Below are 19,476 nucleotides of genomic sequence, written 5' to 3' on the forward strand. Positions count from 1 at the left end.
AGAACCTGCAAGTAGAGGAACTTTTAGAAATTTCAGCACAAACGCATACAACAATAACGCACGAGAAATTGCGTGTACATTTAATCATTGTAAGTAGCCTCAGTCGGGCTACAAAATAGCTGTTATTCACTAGTACGGTAAATAATATGGTAACACAAGTGCGAAATATTATTCACGTTACATCTATGGAATTAACTTTCTATCAATTAATATTGTCCTTCTTAAACTTATAAACTTAAGAATATATTTGGTTATACTTTAAAAATTAAACTTATTAATTAGCTTTCAATATTGAAAATTCGAAGAAGAAAATTATTTCCTGGACAATTAACAGCTTGATAATTTATACCGTTCCTATTTTTGTAGAGCATTTTATTGGTTGAATATAAATGTAATAGTTTTCGTAGTAAAAAGTCTGCGTCCTAACATTGCAAAACTGGACTGTTTTGATCCGGGTCTCGTGCGAACTAGACAACTTATTTAAGCTGCATTCACATCTGATCCGAACTGGGATTCGGACCACGTTTCGGATGCGCTGAACACCAGCGTCCCTATTCTTACATATTGATTCGGATTTTCTGATCGGTTTGGGAAGATTTCCGATACGAAAATTCGGTTTCGGTTGTGTAAATGAGGTTTTAATGCTTATAAATGAGCAATTCATTGTTTATTGAATGTCTGAAGAAGTTTGTCAGATTTTTCTTCAGAAATTAGGCCCATCTGCGAGCTATCGATACATCATTAATAAACGAAGTCCAACAATACTGTTCTTATCAATAGTCTATCTTCGACTGTCGCTTGTGCCTATTCTGTCATTCTTACCTCTTGGAACAACATGTAGTAACGTGAAACAAATTAAATCGGTTATTACATCACGAACAGATAGATGTCGCTTATATAGCCTACTGGTAACATGTTTATACTCTTGAATATAAAAAACGAGACGATAATTAATTTTATAATTTTAGGACAAATTAGTGAATTTTGTAGATCTCACAACCTCAGGATTACACTACTTAATGGTCAATTGACCGTACTTACGGGGTCGATACGGTTCAAGGCGACACGTCTTTAAGCTCGACCATAGGGAATGATCATAAATAGAACAGATGCAGTCGACATTTATGAACTGGCACAAATCAAAACCTATCGAAATTTATTCATATTATGCATTTCATATTTTTGGCAAGGTTGTACTATGAAACTATGAATTAACGAAACAGAAATTTGCGAGTGTGGTCGACTTGTGCGGCCGTGTAACGTCATCAATTCGCAGCACTCTGCCAAGACGGCAACTGTGTTGCGATTCAGAAAAATTATCTTCGTCACTGTGAACCGGTGCGCGCCCAAATGTTCTTAACGTGACATCATCTGAAATTGTTTTGTTTGGATGGAGGGAGTACAGTAATGAACATACATGTGACAATGAATCGTACAGATCAACTCTACGTGGCTTTTGGACGTTCTACAAGGAACACTAAGGTCGGTGGATCTGTCAATCGAGATATCCGAATTACTTCACCGTCGTTCTGAAATTGGGTCGTATACGATGACACATCTGCCCTTGTTCATCTGAACGAATAAACTTCTGTTTGAAATCTATATTAAATAATAACGTAATCAAGAATTTACAATTTCCCAAGCGAAATATCTCAAGGGTTGTTCAAGTAGTTCAGATCGGTGTTTCGACTGTAGAAAGTAATCTATTACGTGAGTATAAGGGGAAGTCAACACAGAAACCCCACGACCACCTAAAAAAATTAGAACATATGTAATATAGACCTTGATAACACTGCTGTCCGATGGGACATTGCACGTCCGCCACGCAGTGTGACGTTGACGGGCTCAGGTAATTCAGCCGTCCGAATAATCCAAATAGCAGCTGTACTCTACCCCTTCCCCACCCCTTCCCCTAAATCCAACACACAGTATCAACAGTGGACCTATGCTCTTCAAATCATTTCATTCGTCATAATATAGTTTGCTATAGACTGGGTAAAATTGGTCGTGTTTCTCTTTTTCATAGGCACATGTCATGTTCCACCAACCCAACAACAGAGATCTTATATGTAACTCAGCTATTGGCTAGACCAGAGGCTAGACTCACTTAAAAACCACACTAACAGATATAATTACAATTATCTAATCAATTGCATTACTGTACCGAACTAACCCACACATCGAGCTGCGGCCTTGGCCTTGTGTTGCCGTATCCTCGTTTGTTCGTCGTGGTCTGGTTGTGTCTGAATGTGCTTCTTTTGACTTTAAAGCTCTGGAATCAATGTAATTAAGCCCTCATACTAATGATTTAAATTTTAGTTTTCTTTCATCTCAATGGAATTCTATTTATTATTTCTTATATTACAACACAAATGTAAATTCAATATGTACTTTTCTCTCTGTTGACTCACGATTTGCATGGCATATATATGAATAACTTGTTTAATGACGTCATTAAATAGGGCTGCCAATTGACTTTCAACATGGGTAAAAATTTAACATCTGATGTTCTTGACACTGAGGACGGGCCATCCTATAACGATGAAAAATATATGTTACATATTTAGATTCTTATCGGTGTGTTTAATGGGCGAAGCTGTTGTGACCAACGATATTTAATTTTGTCGGAACCTTTTATTCAATTGGTGCTGTAATGGATAGTATCTTTTACACGCTGGTTCTAGGCAGCGCTGATTGAGACAATCGTTCGATGACAGACGGCTGCCGGGCTTCATTTCGCCCGCGATGCTTGACGAATCTACGAACGTGTTCTAAGTACCTTGGCTATATAGCTATCGTGACGTCTTCCCGGCCATTGCAAAGTTCAGAATCCCAACTCCTACAGATTTGTAATTACTATCAAAAGGAGGAGGAGGAGGTTAAATGTTGACGTCATGCAGAAAAGATTGAAATTGATTGTGAACACCGACGGCATACAGCACCAGCGTGCAGTCCCATCTTATTTAAATATTTAAATCAGTATAGGCCTAACCTGAACTTTCAAATTTGTTTTCCTCCGTTTTTGATACATGTTAATTTAGCATTCATTATTTAATTATCGTATTTAGATGCTGGACTTAGGCTAATCCTTATACCTTATGACTCAATAATATGGCTACGTGTAAGATTTGATTGTTTAATTTAATTTCATCAATATAAACATAATTGTTTTATTTTGGCAAAGAAAAATTATTTAAAATCGAAAGATTATTTAGAGATGCATGATATGATTGTATGAATTGTACCCTTGATGATATTTGTGTTGCTTCTCGTTTACTTTGTTAATTTTATATTGATAAAATTATGTTTAATTTTCCTTCTTTGATATTGCCTATGGCCTATAGGCCCGAGTTGCATTTTTAGTTTTATACTGGCTCCAAGAAGTTTAATTAAATTGATACGATGTTTGAAACACTACAGAAATAAATATAATCAAAGTTGGTTCACACTAGAGTAGTTGATGAGCGTAAACAATGTTCCATGCGCGCGCGCCATCAACGCGTGTAAATTGCAATGTGAAAGCAAAATTTAAGCTGGAATTTGGGTGGCACATTTCCGATGGAGCCCAATCGTAAAATCTTCACCAACCAAGAAAAATTACAGGTTTAAAAATGGCTAAATTTACAATAATTTGATGAAGCAAAAATTAAAAATCTAAAACCACAGGAAACAGGAAACAATAAATACATTATCAGAAAATGTAATTAAAGTATAGGCCTAGTTAATCATTGCAAACTACAATTAAAATACAAAAATAAACATAAAAATATACATTAAACAGGTTTTTAAAAAAAAGCAGGAATTGCGCTGTAAATTGCAACGAAACCCCGAAGTTTTGAGATTGTTCGTAGTTAAGGTGTTCGCGCTTGATAATCCTAATCCAAACTATATCTCCACGGCAAATAAATTCTGTACGTGATGATAGCAGAAAGACATTGCCTGGATAATAATAAAATATGACATTTGTGCTGCGAAGTCTTATCGGAAAACCACAGAACATGGATACAATAAACTGCTGGTGGAATTTGTGTCAGACTCAAAGTTCACCAAATATATAACATTTTGAAAGTATATACGGTATAGTATTGACAGGGGTTTCAAAACTTATCAAATCAAACATCACACAATTTTTTTCATGAATATTTTAAGGTGTATATAACCTAATGTACAGATTTTGGTCATAAAATTAAATAAGTGAAGTGATACTGGTAAATTTGATTAAGAATAATATCAAGTAGGCTTAACACCAGGCTTAATTATAATTATAATAATATTCCTAATATTAATATCAAATATATTAAATATAAACATAGTTATTAGTTAAGTTGGAGAGACGGCAACTGAACTTCACCCCAACATTGCTCCAACTATTGAAGTTAATAAATAGGGCCAACTACCGAGTATTAAACAGATTTCGAACTAACAGTGAATAATTTCAATCAACACGCTCGCATTTCAACCTCTTCTATGGGATGATGATCACCGATTATCAATAGGCCTAAAGCAATGAACATGAGTATAAGCTCAGTCCCTTTAAGATCGCTCTTTCATCGACAGATGTATGAACAATATATCTGTTTCGATGAGCCGTTTCAAAGCAACCGCACTCGGGTTTCCTCTTGTTGCACAGTTCAACCGACTGCTTACGTCATAAAGTATGTTTACCTGAAGTATGATACCCGATGTTATTGGAAATGAACTAATAATACATATTATCCTTTAAGATGAATACACTTGCTAATTACTTAAAGAAAGTAAGGAAAATTGATTTGTTTATTAGTATTGAACCCCAGTTATCGTATTACCTCAATAATCGATTCGTAAATAATGAATTAACTATTGCAGCATTCATCGGATTTCATTATTTCTGGCTCCACTTGACGAGAGGATGTATTTACCCATTCTTAGAGTCTATTTTGGTACTCAACATATTCTACAAACATGCATTGAACGCGTTGTTGGCTTTAATGGAAATAACTAGGCCTACTGAGTTTGTGCGAATGTTGATGTTTGGGGGAAATGTGTCAACCTGTAGTTATAAGCATTTCATTGTAACATACAATCGTTGTTGTATTCGAATGTTGCATCAATTTGGCTTACAGTGTATAGTTTATCCATTTTAGTATGAGAAGTCTGATGCTCCAAGGTTTATGGGCGTTGATCATAGGAGGGACGAATGACATCTCCCCCTAAAGAATAATATGGGGGACAGTTTCCCTACATTTTGAGATCAAGGTGATTTTTCAGGATAAATGGTAATAGTATTTTTAAATGGGCTTATTATGGTCATTTATAGGGTCTATTGAGTGCCATATCTATACATGTTCGTATCTCGGCCACAACCATGAATGTTTAAGTTGGGTCGTGAACCCTGTATATATCCATCACTATCAACGTAGGCCTATTCACCAAAATTTCATTCAAAATGAATCTGTGTTCTTGCCGGGGGCTTTCGACAATAGGGAAACGCAACAGAAGAGGATATTTACTTCCATTTAATTGTAAAAACTGGCTTTAAATTCTCTTAATTTTCTAAAAATAACAATTCGAATCACACTGGTTTGTCCTTGTTAAAACTTTGTGTTGGGCTACATCGTCTACTTCCTACAATGTTGTTTTATCTCTTTCTTGATTGCCCATTGGGAAGGGGAAACAAGTTATACGGCAATGTATGGAAGTGTATAATAATATATCACAAGGATGATTGATGACATCGGTCTGTCCCAATAAAAAAAAATTATGGATTTATAGGTTTCTTGGTTTACTTGTCTATGCGAACTTAGGATAAAATGTGACGTTTATCACTCAGTCAATTTGTGGATAGACGTAGAAAGAACAAGCAATGCAGCGAGGGTTAATTTCACCTGTGTTTCTGACCTAAATGACGGTTCTGGAAATTAAACGTCTATTTTTAAAACCTAAACTTAATTAGTCTGTCAGAAAGGGGAGGTGATAATGCAGAAGCACTCTGATATACGGAAGGCCGTTTGTCTCAAGCGTGTTGCAGTTGCAGAAAAATATATTAAAAGTTGCTATTTGTGAAATTTTGTTTTATGCAACGTAATTGATAAACAAATAAATAAATACAAACTGGTGCGGATAGATACGGGATAATTAGACCAATTGTCTTAAGTCTAATTTAGCTATGAAGTCCTAGAGTAGCATCCATCGCTTCTGGAGTAGCTTTTTCCAGTCTCCAGTTCAGCAATTTTCAACAGTCTCGCTGGGGGAAACTTTTTTGTAGTCTCGGGCACGGGCCAAATTCTATAATGTATCGGGGTAGTCTCCCAATATTATATAAAGAGGGCTGATCCTTATTTCTAATTTAAATATTGCTACACTTTCCAATGATGTCACCATATAAACTAAGATGTACTTGCGTCTATATGCATACTGTATTCAAGTCTATATTTGTCCATTTTTTACGCACAACTTGGTTTTGCTATGAGTGCCAAAAGGTCGAGAAATTATAGTAACCCGACATGTCTATAGAGACTAAACTGAAACTTTTATTCCCAACGCATTTCCTAAACTCGTTCCTAAACATCCGTCTTGAATTTTTCATAGTGGTCTGACAAATGCAGCCTTGCTGCCTGTCATAACACTAGGCCTACCCTTGGCACTTGGCTTGGTTTTAGACGAACGGGCATTTATCAAGGAATATTCATAGGCCTTACACTTTTTTTTAATAAGAACAGGGAGGCTGAAATTGCTTAAAAATTAAGAACAAATTGAGGCTGAGGTAAAATGTCAATGAGATTTTTATTTTAAAAAGCTAGAACAACCAAAAAAATTATATCTGTACCTTATGTGCTATTCCTCCACGGTGTGACTATGTAATACCCCATATAATACAGTACAGTAGGTGTACCACCTGTCTTTTTTGGGATCATTTTCACCAGGCCTTTTATCTGGGGCCATTTTTTTCTGGGGCCTTTTTTTCTGGGGCCATTTTTTCCGGGGACACTTTTACCTACATTCCAGTACAGTGATACTGGCGTACAATAATTATTTTCTATGTTTGCAAAGTAGGCATATGTAAAATAATTGTGAGCTTGAAAAAAATTCGTAAGAACACTGAGCCTTGGCAAAATTTTACTGGTTCTTAAAAAAAATGTATCTCACCGGTTAGGGCTTATAAATCGATTCGTGTATTTAAAAAAAAAACAGGTCAAAAAAATTCAAAAATGATAGGCCCTAGTGTCATAGAGATTTCATCCTCTCGTGAATTCGGATCCCTGACCCTAATAGAGAATTCGGCCGCCAGGGCAGGGATTTTGTCCGTGTATGAAATTCAGTGGTCTGAGGGCACCAGTAATTATGACGTAATCGTTGAGTTCAAATTCAATGGGAAGTGAGGTATAATATAGAGGTTTAATGTCATCAATTTTATCATTAGGTAACATTTATCTTGTTAGATACTATAGAGTGCAATATTATTACATACACCGGACGTTTTTATGACTAGATATATCCCTCGTAAATTGATGGATTAATCTTAACCTACATTCTCTCAACCGTTTCTAATCGTCATGATTTTTTTGTATAATATATTGTAAATAAATGCAACAGCACAAACAGTATGCAAATGAAGGTATCTTGGATATGGGGAAATAGTGTTAATCCGACTTTTAATCACATCCTGTCAGAAGGCAGTGGCTCATTTTTCAGTAGCGCGTGCGCAGAACTCTTCGTAACTATTGGTTAAAAGTTTCTGTGTTAGATGGGTTTACTGATAAAAGTTTCTGGATTAGGCCACTGTGTTACCGTACTAAACCTCTGGTAGCGGTTCGTGTAAACTGTATAAGCAAATGAAAAAATGGAGGTGGTGGTGTTACTGATGATGATGATGATGATGATGATGATGATGATGATGATGATGATGATGACAACAGTGAAAATAACGATGATAGTGATAATAACGATAATGGTGGTGGTGGTGGTGGTGGTGATGATGTGATAGGTTGGAAATACCCGGTGCGCATTATTTCCACTTTCACCTTTGCACGAGACAATTATTGTGTCCCCCGTCAGTTTTCGTGAGTATTGTAATTCACTTCTTACCCTCACACATTTGCATATGTGGTAACTGTATTTCTACTCCAAACTACGCCCATTACATCATAAGTTAATCTAGGCATATATCCCTTTTTTGTCCAGAAGCGTAGGAATGATAGGACTATCTCCTAATTTGGCTAACATTCGTCAACCCTATACTCAAATATCGCGGTGATATTATCGCATGCATTAACGGCATTACTACAAGGGATATCACTGATCACTTACTTTGATGACATCCATTCGCCGTTGATGTGTGGTGGCGTGAAGAGTGTGACGTCAGTGCTACTGATATGCTGCAGCCTCCGTGTACAGCAGTCGATAGTGTGTTCATAAGTTGTCACTGAATCTGAAACTTGAAGACCCACCTGTCGACACTCAGCAACACAAACCGACAGCAACACTGAAACTAGAAATGTAATTACATGTAAATTGCTACAAAATTAATTGTTAAAATTCTTACATTTTTTTAACATTATGGTTTATGATAGTGGTAAGAGATAAGATAGGGGTGATGATGATGATGATGATGATGATGATGATGATGATGATAATGATGAGGATAATTATAAAGATAATTATAACGCCAAAGGTGATGACAATGATAATGATGGTGGTTATGCTAATGACAATAGTGATGATAATCGCGCTTTGAATGTTAAATTTGATGTTAGTATTGATAGATGTACTTTTTAGGCATCTTACACGTTGGTAGTGATGATGGTGGCAATTAATTTATCCATTCATTATTAAGACATCCGACGGCGTAAACACAATTACAAGATGTGCGTGAATATAAATATCGTTTTATGGACAAAAACAACTTATGCTAAAGACGGATTGAAGATTAATAAAAAGGGCAAAAACTGTTTCGGAAATTTTTATAATTGTATTTAAAAAATCAACTTTTGAGTCCTTTTCTCTTATTTAATTGGATTTTTTAGAGTCGTGGAAATATATGTCACTGTTTGAAGGCTTCTCTAGGCCTTTGGACAACTGACGTGTTTTGTTACACAAACGACCAATTACTGCCCAATTATATGTTTAAAGTTCATGAACAAAATCCAAGCACCTGTCAGAAACTCACTCATTTAGGCCTAAAAGGAAACGCAGTTTATGCTTGCTCGTTTTTTTAAGGTGGATTTTTTTTTCGCAGCTTTGTACTACACATTAAGGAGAAAGTTTCATCCCACTCAACTATAACAGGAAATTGGCACAAGTGCGATGTATGATGTTTACTAATTTACCGAAGAACTCGGTGTTGTCCGACTTGCCAAACGCGATCATAACCCAATCGGCAGCCAAATAGGACTTTTAAACGGAAACAGACCTTTCTCGTGTGACGCATCACACGTAACACATCATGACTTCTATGTGTTTGACATAAAAACACAGAGAAGAACCGCTGAATTGACAAACTTTTAACCTCATTTCGTGTACTGTGACAAATTATTTGGTGTCCCGGGGGAAACTGAGCATTTTGATATTACCGTCAGCTTAGTTTTGTGTTTCAAGTGCGGTTGCTCTTCCCTACCAGTGGCTTAAGCAAATCGAACTTGAATATCATATTTTTTGAAGTGCAAGACTAAGTACGGGCTGTGATCTGAATATAAGAGTTTTGATTTTTATGTTTCGAATTGTTTTACATGGTAAATGGTAGAATTACAAATTATATTTCCTGTACCCTAAATAATAACAAGTCTGCAGATAATTTCAATCATTCGATTAGATCAGGCCAATAATAAATTAAATGTGTGTTCTCTCGGGGGAATGAAACCTGATACGATTTTACCTCCTTCCTGAAAGAGCTAAGCCATATACTTAATACAAATATGAACTGCTGTGTGAAGTTTAAAATCATAAATTATAAATGAAGCTATACGTAAGTATGCATCGAAACCAATCACATGATGGAGTTGAGGGTGTTTATATTATCTAATGGTTTTAAAAGATAAATTGGGACCAGAAATTAATATGATGTAAACTTGCAAAAGATGCAACGTTGATTGTATTTTAAGGGTGTATTTTTTTTCGGACCTAGAATCCCGTGGTCACACCATCTAAACCACACAATTTTTAGCTCCAAGTTCCGAATATTTATTTGGATTACTGATTAAATATCTATAGGCCTAAAGCATTAGGATCTCCCTAAAGGCAAACGGAAAGTAGGGTGGGGGGAATTGGAAAAATATATATAGCCCTGAAGATGTTTGTCAGTTGTGGTCAAGTAGATTCGATCATTGAGGATTATATCATTTAATTATTTGCGCAAATAACATGAGGCTACTTTCAATTTCCATAAGACATGCTATTACACACTATCAGTGAACGAAGGTCATGTCTGTCTGAGTGGTAATAACTTGAGCGTTGTTTAAAAAGTTGTTAACGTTTGGTCTTGAGTTTGTTGAAAAGTAGGACGTTGGCTCTAAAGCCGGGCACTCAGTGTGTCGTACGACGGTCGTGCGACCGTCGTCGGCCGACGAATCTAACTCCACTCCGCTGGGCACTCACTCGACGGACGCGATTCTATGGAGAACGCAACGCCACAACGCGCGCGAAACGGATACCGGTAGTTTTTAATAACGATCCTTTCAGACTACCATCTACGCTTACATGGAACAGAGTTGGATTCTTCGGCCGACGGTCGTACGACGCAGTAAGTGCCCAGCTTTAAACGACGCGACGCCGTCTGCTGATTGTTTGGTGGTGGGCACTTACGCATGCGTCATACGACAATTGTCCGTAGAGTCGCGTCGGCCGACGAGCGTCGGGCGCAGTTAGTGTCCGTTCTTCATTTTTAATAATACTGCAAAATATAACAAATGGAAAATTAGTATAGCGCCTTTCTTGTTTTTGAGTCAAGAAAGTGGAAAATAGTCTGTGCACGTTTAGCGGGGTATGCTCTGATAATCCGTTTGTTTTATGTAACGCGTTAATGATTTAAGGACATTCTTGTTTTTGTTTGTTTTTACTAATGTTGACGTTTAGGGACTTTATGTGGCACGCACCTTATATATGTCACGGCCTTATATCAATATGTAAGAGGTCGCTATATAAATTCATATTATTATAATTGCAACGACAGTTTTAATGTTAAGTTTAGGTACTCGAGCCCCTAGTTTGCAGCCCATTGCCCCCTGTGGACTTCGTATTTTCCTCGGTCTTGGCGACCCTGGCCATAAAGCCACAGTAAGTAGCATAGCAACCTTTGAATCCAAAATCGAAACTGAAATTATGTCTAACTTAAATGAAATGGTAACGTTAGATTAAAAATAACGAAAGACAGATCTCAATTGCACAATTATAGAATAAATTAGTCTATAGGCTTATTTGTAGCACTTTTTTATGTTTTATTGAATTTAATGTGTTTTGTTTGTACACTTACGACTTTCTTTCTTATCATTGTTTAGCCATTCCTGTTCTATATATTTTTTTATATAATGTTTATTTTAAAGACTTCGTAATATTTGTTGTTTAATGGCTTAAGTCAATATTTAGTGGCAATTTACTACTTTCATAATTAACTTTGTGTAAGAAACTATTTTAACTCAGCGAAATGACCTATTTAATCAGCTATTATCGTCTGACGTTATTCATTGAATCTAATCCATGTATAGACTGTATACTAGGTGACTACGAAGGGCATTCAGTTTAAGGTTTCTTATAAACTATCTCATTGACATTCAACTTAATGCCACTTAAACCTGCTGAGCCGATATGGGCTATGTTATCATGGTTCCTGCAATAGATCCATTTTAAGTGTCTACTAAAGAAGTGAGTACTGTATGTGTGCGAGTGTGTTGTATGACAAGTCATACAATTTGCATTATGGGAGCTACACACTGTCTAACCGGATCGTATCCAGAGGGTGCAGCTGCCCCCTCTCTCATTTAGCTGAAATTAAAAGGTATATAAAAGTGAAAGGAGAAATGGCATTTTGACGCAATACCGCCCTATTGTAAAACCTACAATTTGTCTGACTTGTCAAAATTGCTGACTCAGCATTTTTTTTTTGTATTTATATGTAGTAGGTTTGTAATAATTACTATCTACCAGGGAACAGTGTAATTTCACTGTTCCCTGCTATCTACTGATTTTATCCATTGAACCATTTCAGGCCGTTCAGTTCTCACAGTGCGGCCGATTGGACCCTGTCGTCATACGCACCTCATTTAAGCAATATTGAAATAACCATGCGTTTAAAATTAATAATGTGTAATATTGGTCAAGTCTTTCTGGCGCTTGTTAGGCCCTTTGTTGATAATCAGTAGCCATGAAATGTGTTCATCAAGCTCAAACCAGAGATGCCGTACAACAGATACCCACAAACATTCACGGGTATCAGCGCTCACAGTTTTGTACAGTTGGGCCTAAGATTTCAATAAACACAAACATTGATGGAAATACCTACAGGAGCATTAGTTCTAGATGATACTTTTTGTTTTATTAATGGATAATTATGTTAAAGGTTAAAGTTATTCCTTTATATTGCGCAAAATACGAGTCTCTAGGCTCATTCTAACAGTAGGTCTATTATCGTGATTCGTTTTCGTAAATTTCACCTTGCATTAGTAATAGGCCTGCACAGCATGGGCCAGTCTATAAGTACAGCATACGGTACTAATTCCGGTAAACAGGTTTCGTTGTAGCAGTTTTTCGATTCCTTTGCTTTTTTTAAGTGTTTGAGCATGCAGATTAGCTCAGTCGGCTAAACTGGTGGTAGCCACTACCGTACTGTGCGTGCGCTGCGCCGAAACGTGGATATATCCTGGTTCAATCCCCAGCGCTGCCAGGTTCAATCCCCATCGCTGCCTCTCCTTGTATTTCAATTGGAGGGCTCAAATGCAAGTTACGATAGCGCATCGTCTTTCGGAAGAGGCGTTTAAGCCGTTGGTCTCGTGTGCATTATGGCCCGTATGCACGTTAAAGAACACAGTAGGCCTATGCCTACACTATTTGAAAAGAGCAGGGATTGTCTCCAGGTTTTACAGCCCAATCACCACCAGAAAACCCACTTGAAATAAATCTTCTTCAGTTTTTTTTTTTTTGGGCTATCCTTGGTGTTTACACCAAATAAATCCACACATTACTATTGCGATGTTACAGATTAGAAGAGGCGTAAAATGATAAGTTGCAACAATTGCCGGGCAGCGTCACTTGACATTTAACTTGTCATTAAGTTGGTTCATTGTTGTTCATCCATTAGAAAGATGTTTCCGGAAAATTAATGAAACGGATCAATCGGCAATGATTAATTAATATGGGAATCAATCAAGTAAACTGCGTATGAATTCGTTCAACTGGAAATATTATTTGGAGCGAAGTTGTCGCAAGTCGTCAGCCGATTACCGGTGGTTGAAGTTGATTGGGTATTTGATTAAACCAGTTCTACAGAGGGTATCGAGATCCCACTTGCTTTGTGATTTACCGTGCTATTTAAGTAAACTAACTATTGGGTACGCTTGTCCAGAGTATTACATAGGCCTACACCGTAGTTAATGAGTTGGTATAAGTACTGTATAAACATAGGCCTGCATACAGAGTGTATGATGACCTTATATAAGCCTTTACAAATGTAGCTCTTTTACAGCAACACTGACTCAATGAGGCCCTTATAAATATAGATAGGCCTTTGGGTATATGAATATATTTGGAGCTGTTGTACGTACATTTTTTTACAATGTCGAATCGAGAGGTGTTCCAGGTGATGGGGCATGCTTACGTTTGACTATTGCAACTTGCTTTAACGAACTGTTAAGTTTCGTCCACATCTAGAATTTTAGACGCGTTGATGACTGGAGTGAAACCAACCTTATTGATTCTAAAACTTCAGACCACTCTCTGTGACCTATTATTATTGATTATTTTAAAATTCTGGATTCGACACCGTAGCTCATTATTTTAATATACACGCATACGTGAGCGTACGCGCCAGTAAGCACACAAGAATACACATGCGTGCTAAAATGTTGTACAAAATGGTCCTTATTTGAGAAATAAGTGGTTAGCGTTCGATATGTATTAAGTTAAAAATAACATCGTACACTTTGAACAATACATTTACGAGGAAGTATTTTTTCCGAAAGTACTTCATTCTAAACTATATATTTAATTATAGTATATATTGAACTACTTTTTATAAAATTTACTAAATATATTATTACATTTTCTCAAAATAATCAACTTACCGTCGCCATTCTAATTTACCTGGATAAGTTATTGTATATATTTACCATTGAAATCTAAGCATTTAAGGAAAATAAGAAACAACATTTTATTCCCGCGAGATGGGTTGTAATGATTAAAAGAACAAGACTATAATTATACTGTAACCAACGGCATATTATTTTAAACGCCCACGCAACAGTAAGTAATAATTAGAAAATATAGGTAGCCCTACCCTGTCATTGAATATTGCTATCGGGGCAATAACAATGTGTGGGCTAGATGGCAAAAAATTTGGGAAACTTTACACCATGTTATTAGTTTTTTCTTCCTTTTTATAGTAAAGCCTAAAATCGTAAATATCGCATTTGCGTTGTTTGTCAATCGGTATTTTAGCTGTAAATTTAATCTGTGGGTTTAATTTTTATCCTACTACATCAAAAACGTGCTGATGTTCCGATAGTAGTAGCGTTTTCAGCACGAATAACTTCTTAATTAGTTAACAGATTATTAGGAATCTTGTAGGGATCTCACGGTGGTTTTCTATAGGACCAAGGCTGTAGTGATTCTAGCCGCTGTTTTTTTTTATATTAATGCAATGTCCTGGATAGGTTTTTCAATGGGACGAACTGGAACCAAGTTATTTGAGGGTGTGACCAACTGCTGAGGTTGTAAGGAAGTTAAGCCCCTCAACCGTGCCAATAGTCACGTATAATGACGTCACTATGACGTCATTAATGGCCTGTAAACACAAAGTGTCAATGTTAAATAACATTTAATTGATTATTGCCGATTGAAAGTTGTTTATCTTGAGGCTATTGCCGCTGATCGTCCGTGAGAAACATGTTTTGTAGACTATAAAGGAAATAACAATTGATTTTACTATGACTCGAACCTGGCACTAAAATGTACGCAACGAGCACTAAATGGATTATTTCTTTTCTCAGCAACTAGTAAGAATGATCTTAGTGAAATGATATATAATGATAATGAAAATAAATAATTTAAAATAGCAATAATTAGCCAAAACGAGGAGGAACGTTCCTCTTTGAAGCCGCACTGACAATCTGAACACTGTGCTTGTATATGCTTACATGGTTAAATGCGACAATCTGTGTGTTTCTTTATTTTATTTGTGACTCGCTCAAGAAAGAAATATTGATAGAGTACTAGATGATAAAGAACCCTATGTTATTGGTTGGGAGGGTTTTTAGTGCTTTAATTCGTTTTTACCCATTAACTATACCTTTAACCTCATTCAGATACCGTAGTTGACATGGACGTCCTAAAAAAAAAAATGTTGACAATTGAAATCTTATCGTCATCGCTTATTATAATACGTAGGGCCACCACGCTTCTGAATTTTTATTTCATTCCCAAATCAATTAATTACGCCGGTGCACGCGTCAAGTGAAGGAAAGTGACAACTTAAATGCGTTATGAAGATATAAAATTATGCTTTACAATCCCAATGCATACTCACGAAGGTTGAACACATAGGTCTAGGCTAGGGCCTCACTCTGATTTTGGAAACTGAGCGTGTACCGCAATTGCGCATTGACAGTATTCAACGTGCTATTGGCCTATTGCATTCCGGTAGCGCAAGCACTGAAACCACAGAAAATCTACAAATAAAAGTGCTTTATAAAATTTTTCAATTTACAAAAGCAGCGAAAATATTTTATTCATATTTTCAGGTAGAACACCTAATCATTTCAAGCGGAAATTAGAGATCGCCCCTGGAGCACACTGTTCCACATCGACCTTCCGGTTTAACACTGAGCCGGTGAATTATTCGGCAGTTAATCGTGCAAATGGAGCTCCGCGCCCCGAAGTGGATTTTATATTGAACAGTGGTGACAGTGCCTGAAGATTCGAAATGTCAACGGATCAGGATCTAGGATCTATACAAAGACGATAACTGCAAGTGCCTCGGTTTAAATGCCCCCGTAATGATCAAGGTTATAGATGCTAAATCTGTAGCAAGGTATTACGTACGCCAGTTACGCACTATAAATCATACGGTTTATATAGATGTCATCCCAGTCAAAATAGAAGCGTAATATACTACCAGAGGTCTTACTGTCCATTGCGAGTACACGTGAGATAAATCACTAGGCAGAGGATCTTGAATAGATGAGACTGGGGATATTCATGTATAAATATCCTCTTATATACATACATTAACTGAGTCGTATATTTTATTCGCCTCCTCCTACACGCTCATTTGAGAAATGGCAAGATTTGGTTTTATGTCATTTGCAAATACCTTCAAAATTCAACAACATAACTGCACATTTGAAAAGGTTCATATAAGCTTTGCAACTTATCATGAAGAATCAAGAGCTTTAATCTTTGTTTTGCCCATTTTTTATTAGTTCGTTAGTACTTGGGTTTTTTGTCTTTTAAATGTGATTTTGATGTTTAGAATATATATTAGGATTATTATGTCAAAAAAAAAAAAAAAAAAAAAAAAAAAAAAGCTTAATAAATAAAAAAAAAAAAAAATCCGGAGACACAGTCGAGAAGAATTAAGTTTTTGTTGATTTAACTTTTACTAAAAATAATCCTTAAAAAGCCAATTTAAGGGTCTGGAAAGAATATACGCAACATTATTAACGTCGTCTGTCAATTGGTGAAAAAAAGTCTTGATATACCAGTATTGTTTTTTAAATAAGGTACCGGTACTTAAATATACAAGTAACCATTTTCAAATATTGAATTATATTCTGCAAGTCAACTAAACTAAACAAACATAGTATATCGTTACATTGTACAGTAATTTGTTAGCGTGCTACACATAGTTGAAAATTAAGGATAACAAATAATATATATTTGCAGAGTACGGTAACTTACCTAGTAATAAACGCCAACAAGCGATTCTGAGAATTTCCATTGTTAAAATTATGTTGGGAATGGTATATACGGTATGCAATATAAAAACTCTTTCCTTTAAATTGTCAAACAGAATCCTCACAGGCCTAGAGCACTGTGTATGTTTGAGTTTCCCTTTAAAATCTCACTTTTCGGCTTGTCGTCTCTCTATAAAACATGTGTTAACTTGTTCAGATATATAATCAAAAAAGCCTCAATGTAACTCCAACAAAGAAAATCTGACAGAAAGTGCATGAAAAATTGAAAATTAGATTTGTTTTATTGTATATCGGAATCTTCAGTGGTAATCAGTGGGAGTGGCCTATCTTACTCCGCTTTCAAATCAAATAGCATCAAGCGCAGACGATGACTGTTGGTTGGTCTTCAGTGTCCGGCCAATAAATACCAGTAAAGCGGTGATCAACAGGCCAGTTCTTTATCATAATGATTGAGAGTTAACAGACCAAATATTTTATATTACTCACTGCGTAAATTGAGGGCGATATGTTACTCGAGTCCTAATCCCGCTGTTCTGGTGCCTTGCAGAACTTAGGTTTAGCCTCGTTTTGGGGTATTTGCTCTTGGCGGTGATGTATCCTGATGACAATTTGAAGAAGGCGGAGCTATCGGTCAATTATCAATCTATGTATTCATTCCATGTCATTTTTTCCGCATCACTGAGTGTTTAAAATGCCAAGGTTAGTTCATTTCGATGTTCTTCCATTTCTCACATAAAATCCGTATACTTAATTCTTCACTGATGATTAAATAATATTGCGTAACAAGGTCCAATTATTAATTGTAAGCGAAGTCTGCTATTCTATCGTGTATCCCAGCTTACCGTATTACAAGAACATATACAAACCTATAAAGTGGATACAAATCCACACACATCATTCACTTACAACTATACAATCGTAACATCGTTCCAAGCTATCGGGTTTGTGATTGGTGGATAACTTTGGAATGATACATTTTGAGATCAGGGGCGAATTTAGGCGTTTAGAAAAAGCCTGCTCATTGTACCCCCAGCCTTAAAACGAAAGTGAACTATCAACCTAGATATGAGTGATAAATTTTCTTTATCGACTATTTGAAATATAAAAATCCGTTTTACTCTCGATCGCTTGATATTATCTATATACCGCATAATGGTATAGTCCATATATGTAGGCGTGTCTTTAACATTCTAAGTGATTTCAGGTGGCGTTGAGTCGCATCGTAAAGATTTTTAAGTTCAAGCTTAAGTACAGCATAGCAATACGTTTCCATGCGAGCTCATTCCTATCCTATTGTCCCGGGGCATCCAATCGAGGGTGGAGATAATTTGGAAACTTCTCCACCCCATGTGGTTTGTGGACTGTTCGTCGATTGTTACATTAGGCCTACCATAGTATCAGCCTATTTCAATATGCTTAAGCTCAACGAGTTAACGTAGGTCACTGGTAGCTGCACTATATACAGTTTTTTCATTACATTCTTTATCAACGCATTGGGATTCCTACATGCATACAACGAACACTTTATTGATATTTTCAATAATGACCGTCGTCGCACGAAAAGTGAATAGAGGGCGGACTTCTAATACTTGGTGGAATTATTAAATTTGAAGTTGAAGTTGAATAAGTTCCAAACATTCCATTATTAAAACAATAATTGAATATTTAAAATAATCAGATGGCTTATCAAGTTTCAATGAGTAACCGATTTTAGGTTCATTCATATACAGATAATAATTTTTACTATAAAGAAAATGAATTTATATTGAATATCAGTCAATTTAAGTGTGTTTATTAATATTGGGAAGAAAATTATTTTCCGTTCGAATTTACATCATCATTATCATCATTACTACTATAATTATTATTAATATTATTATTATCAATTATGCATAATGACGACAGCGACAATAATCGTCACACTTGATTTAAAGATAATTTCTTGTTTATCATAATTTTTGTTGATTTGAATTGTGAATAATCACGTTTTAAACGATGATTTCGCATAAAATCTATAAAATTTGAAAAGTTTCGCACCATATTTATATCCTCAAGGAAATTTGATTTGTTTTAATGCTTGTCTTAATCATCAACTTCCATAACAGGTCCATCAGCTAAGCCCGAGGCTGTCATTTGACTGACCCATGACCCTACACCAGTGGACAGGGGGACGTCCTGCTATGCTTATCGCTAGCTAAGGCGAAATATTATATCCATTGATGCTAGTCAAACATTCGTTAAAAAATTTACAAATAATTTTGACAGCCAGGTAACTAATCACGTAATATATCGACAACAAATCTCTTTTTCATGTTTCTATATCTCTCTTTTATTTTCTCTGCTCCTCTCTTCTATCTTTCGTCTATCTTTCCATTTGCCG

General features: G+C 36.1%; 1 protein-coding gene across 1 annotated transcript in view; it reads right to left on the bottom strand.

Moving 5' to 3' along the window:
* Positions 1-17,946, bottom strand: part of LOC117109506 (protein APCDD1-like) — a 33,337-nt gene extending 15,391 nt beyond the window's left edge. Inside the window, exons 1-2 of the mRNA XM_033251877.1 lie at positions 17,080-17,946; positions 8,287-8,467 (exon numbers count right to left, since the gene is read on the bottom strand). Of these exons, the coding sequence (XP_033107768.1) occupies positions 8,287-8,467; positions 17,080-17,119 (221 nt within the window). The 5' untranslated portion in view covers positions 17,120-17,946. The remainder of the gene's footprint in view (positions 1-8,286; positions 8,468-17,079) is intronic.
* Positions 17,947-19,476: the final 1,530 nt, after the last annotated feature.

This window comes from Anneissia japonica, unplaced genomic scaffold, assembly GCF_011630105.1.
Source record: "Anneissia japonica isolate Jap-2015-1 unplaced genomic scaffold, ASM1163010v1 scaffold3867_len840240_cov202, whole genome shotgun sequence".
In the NCBI taxonomy this organism is placed as follows: domain Eukaryota; kingdom Metazoa; phylum Echinodermata; class Crinoidea; order Comatulida; family Comatulidae; genus Anneissia; species Anneissia japonica.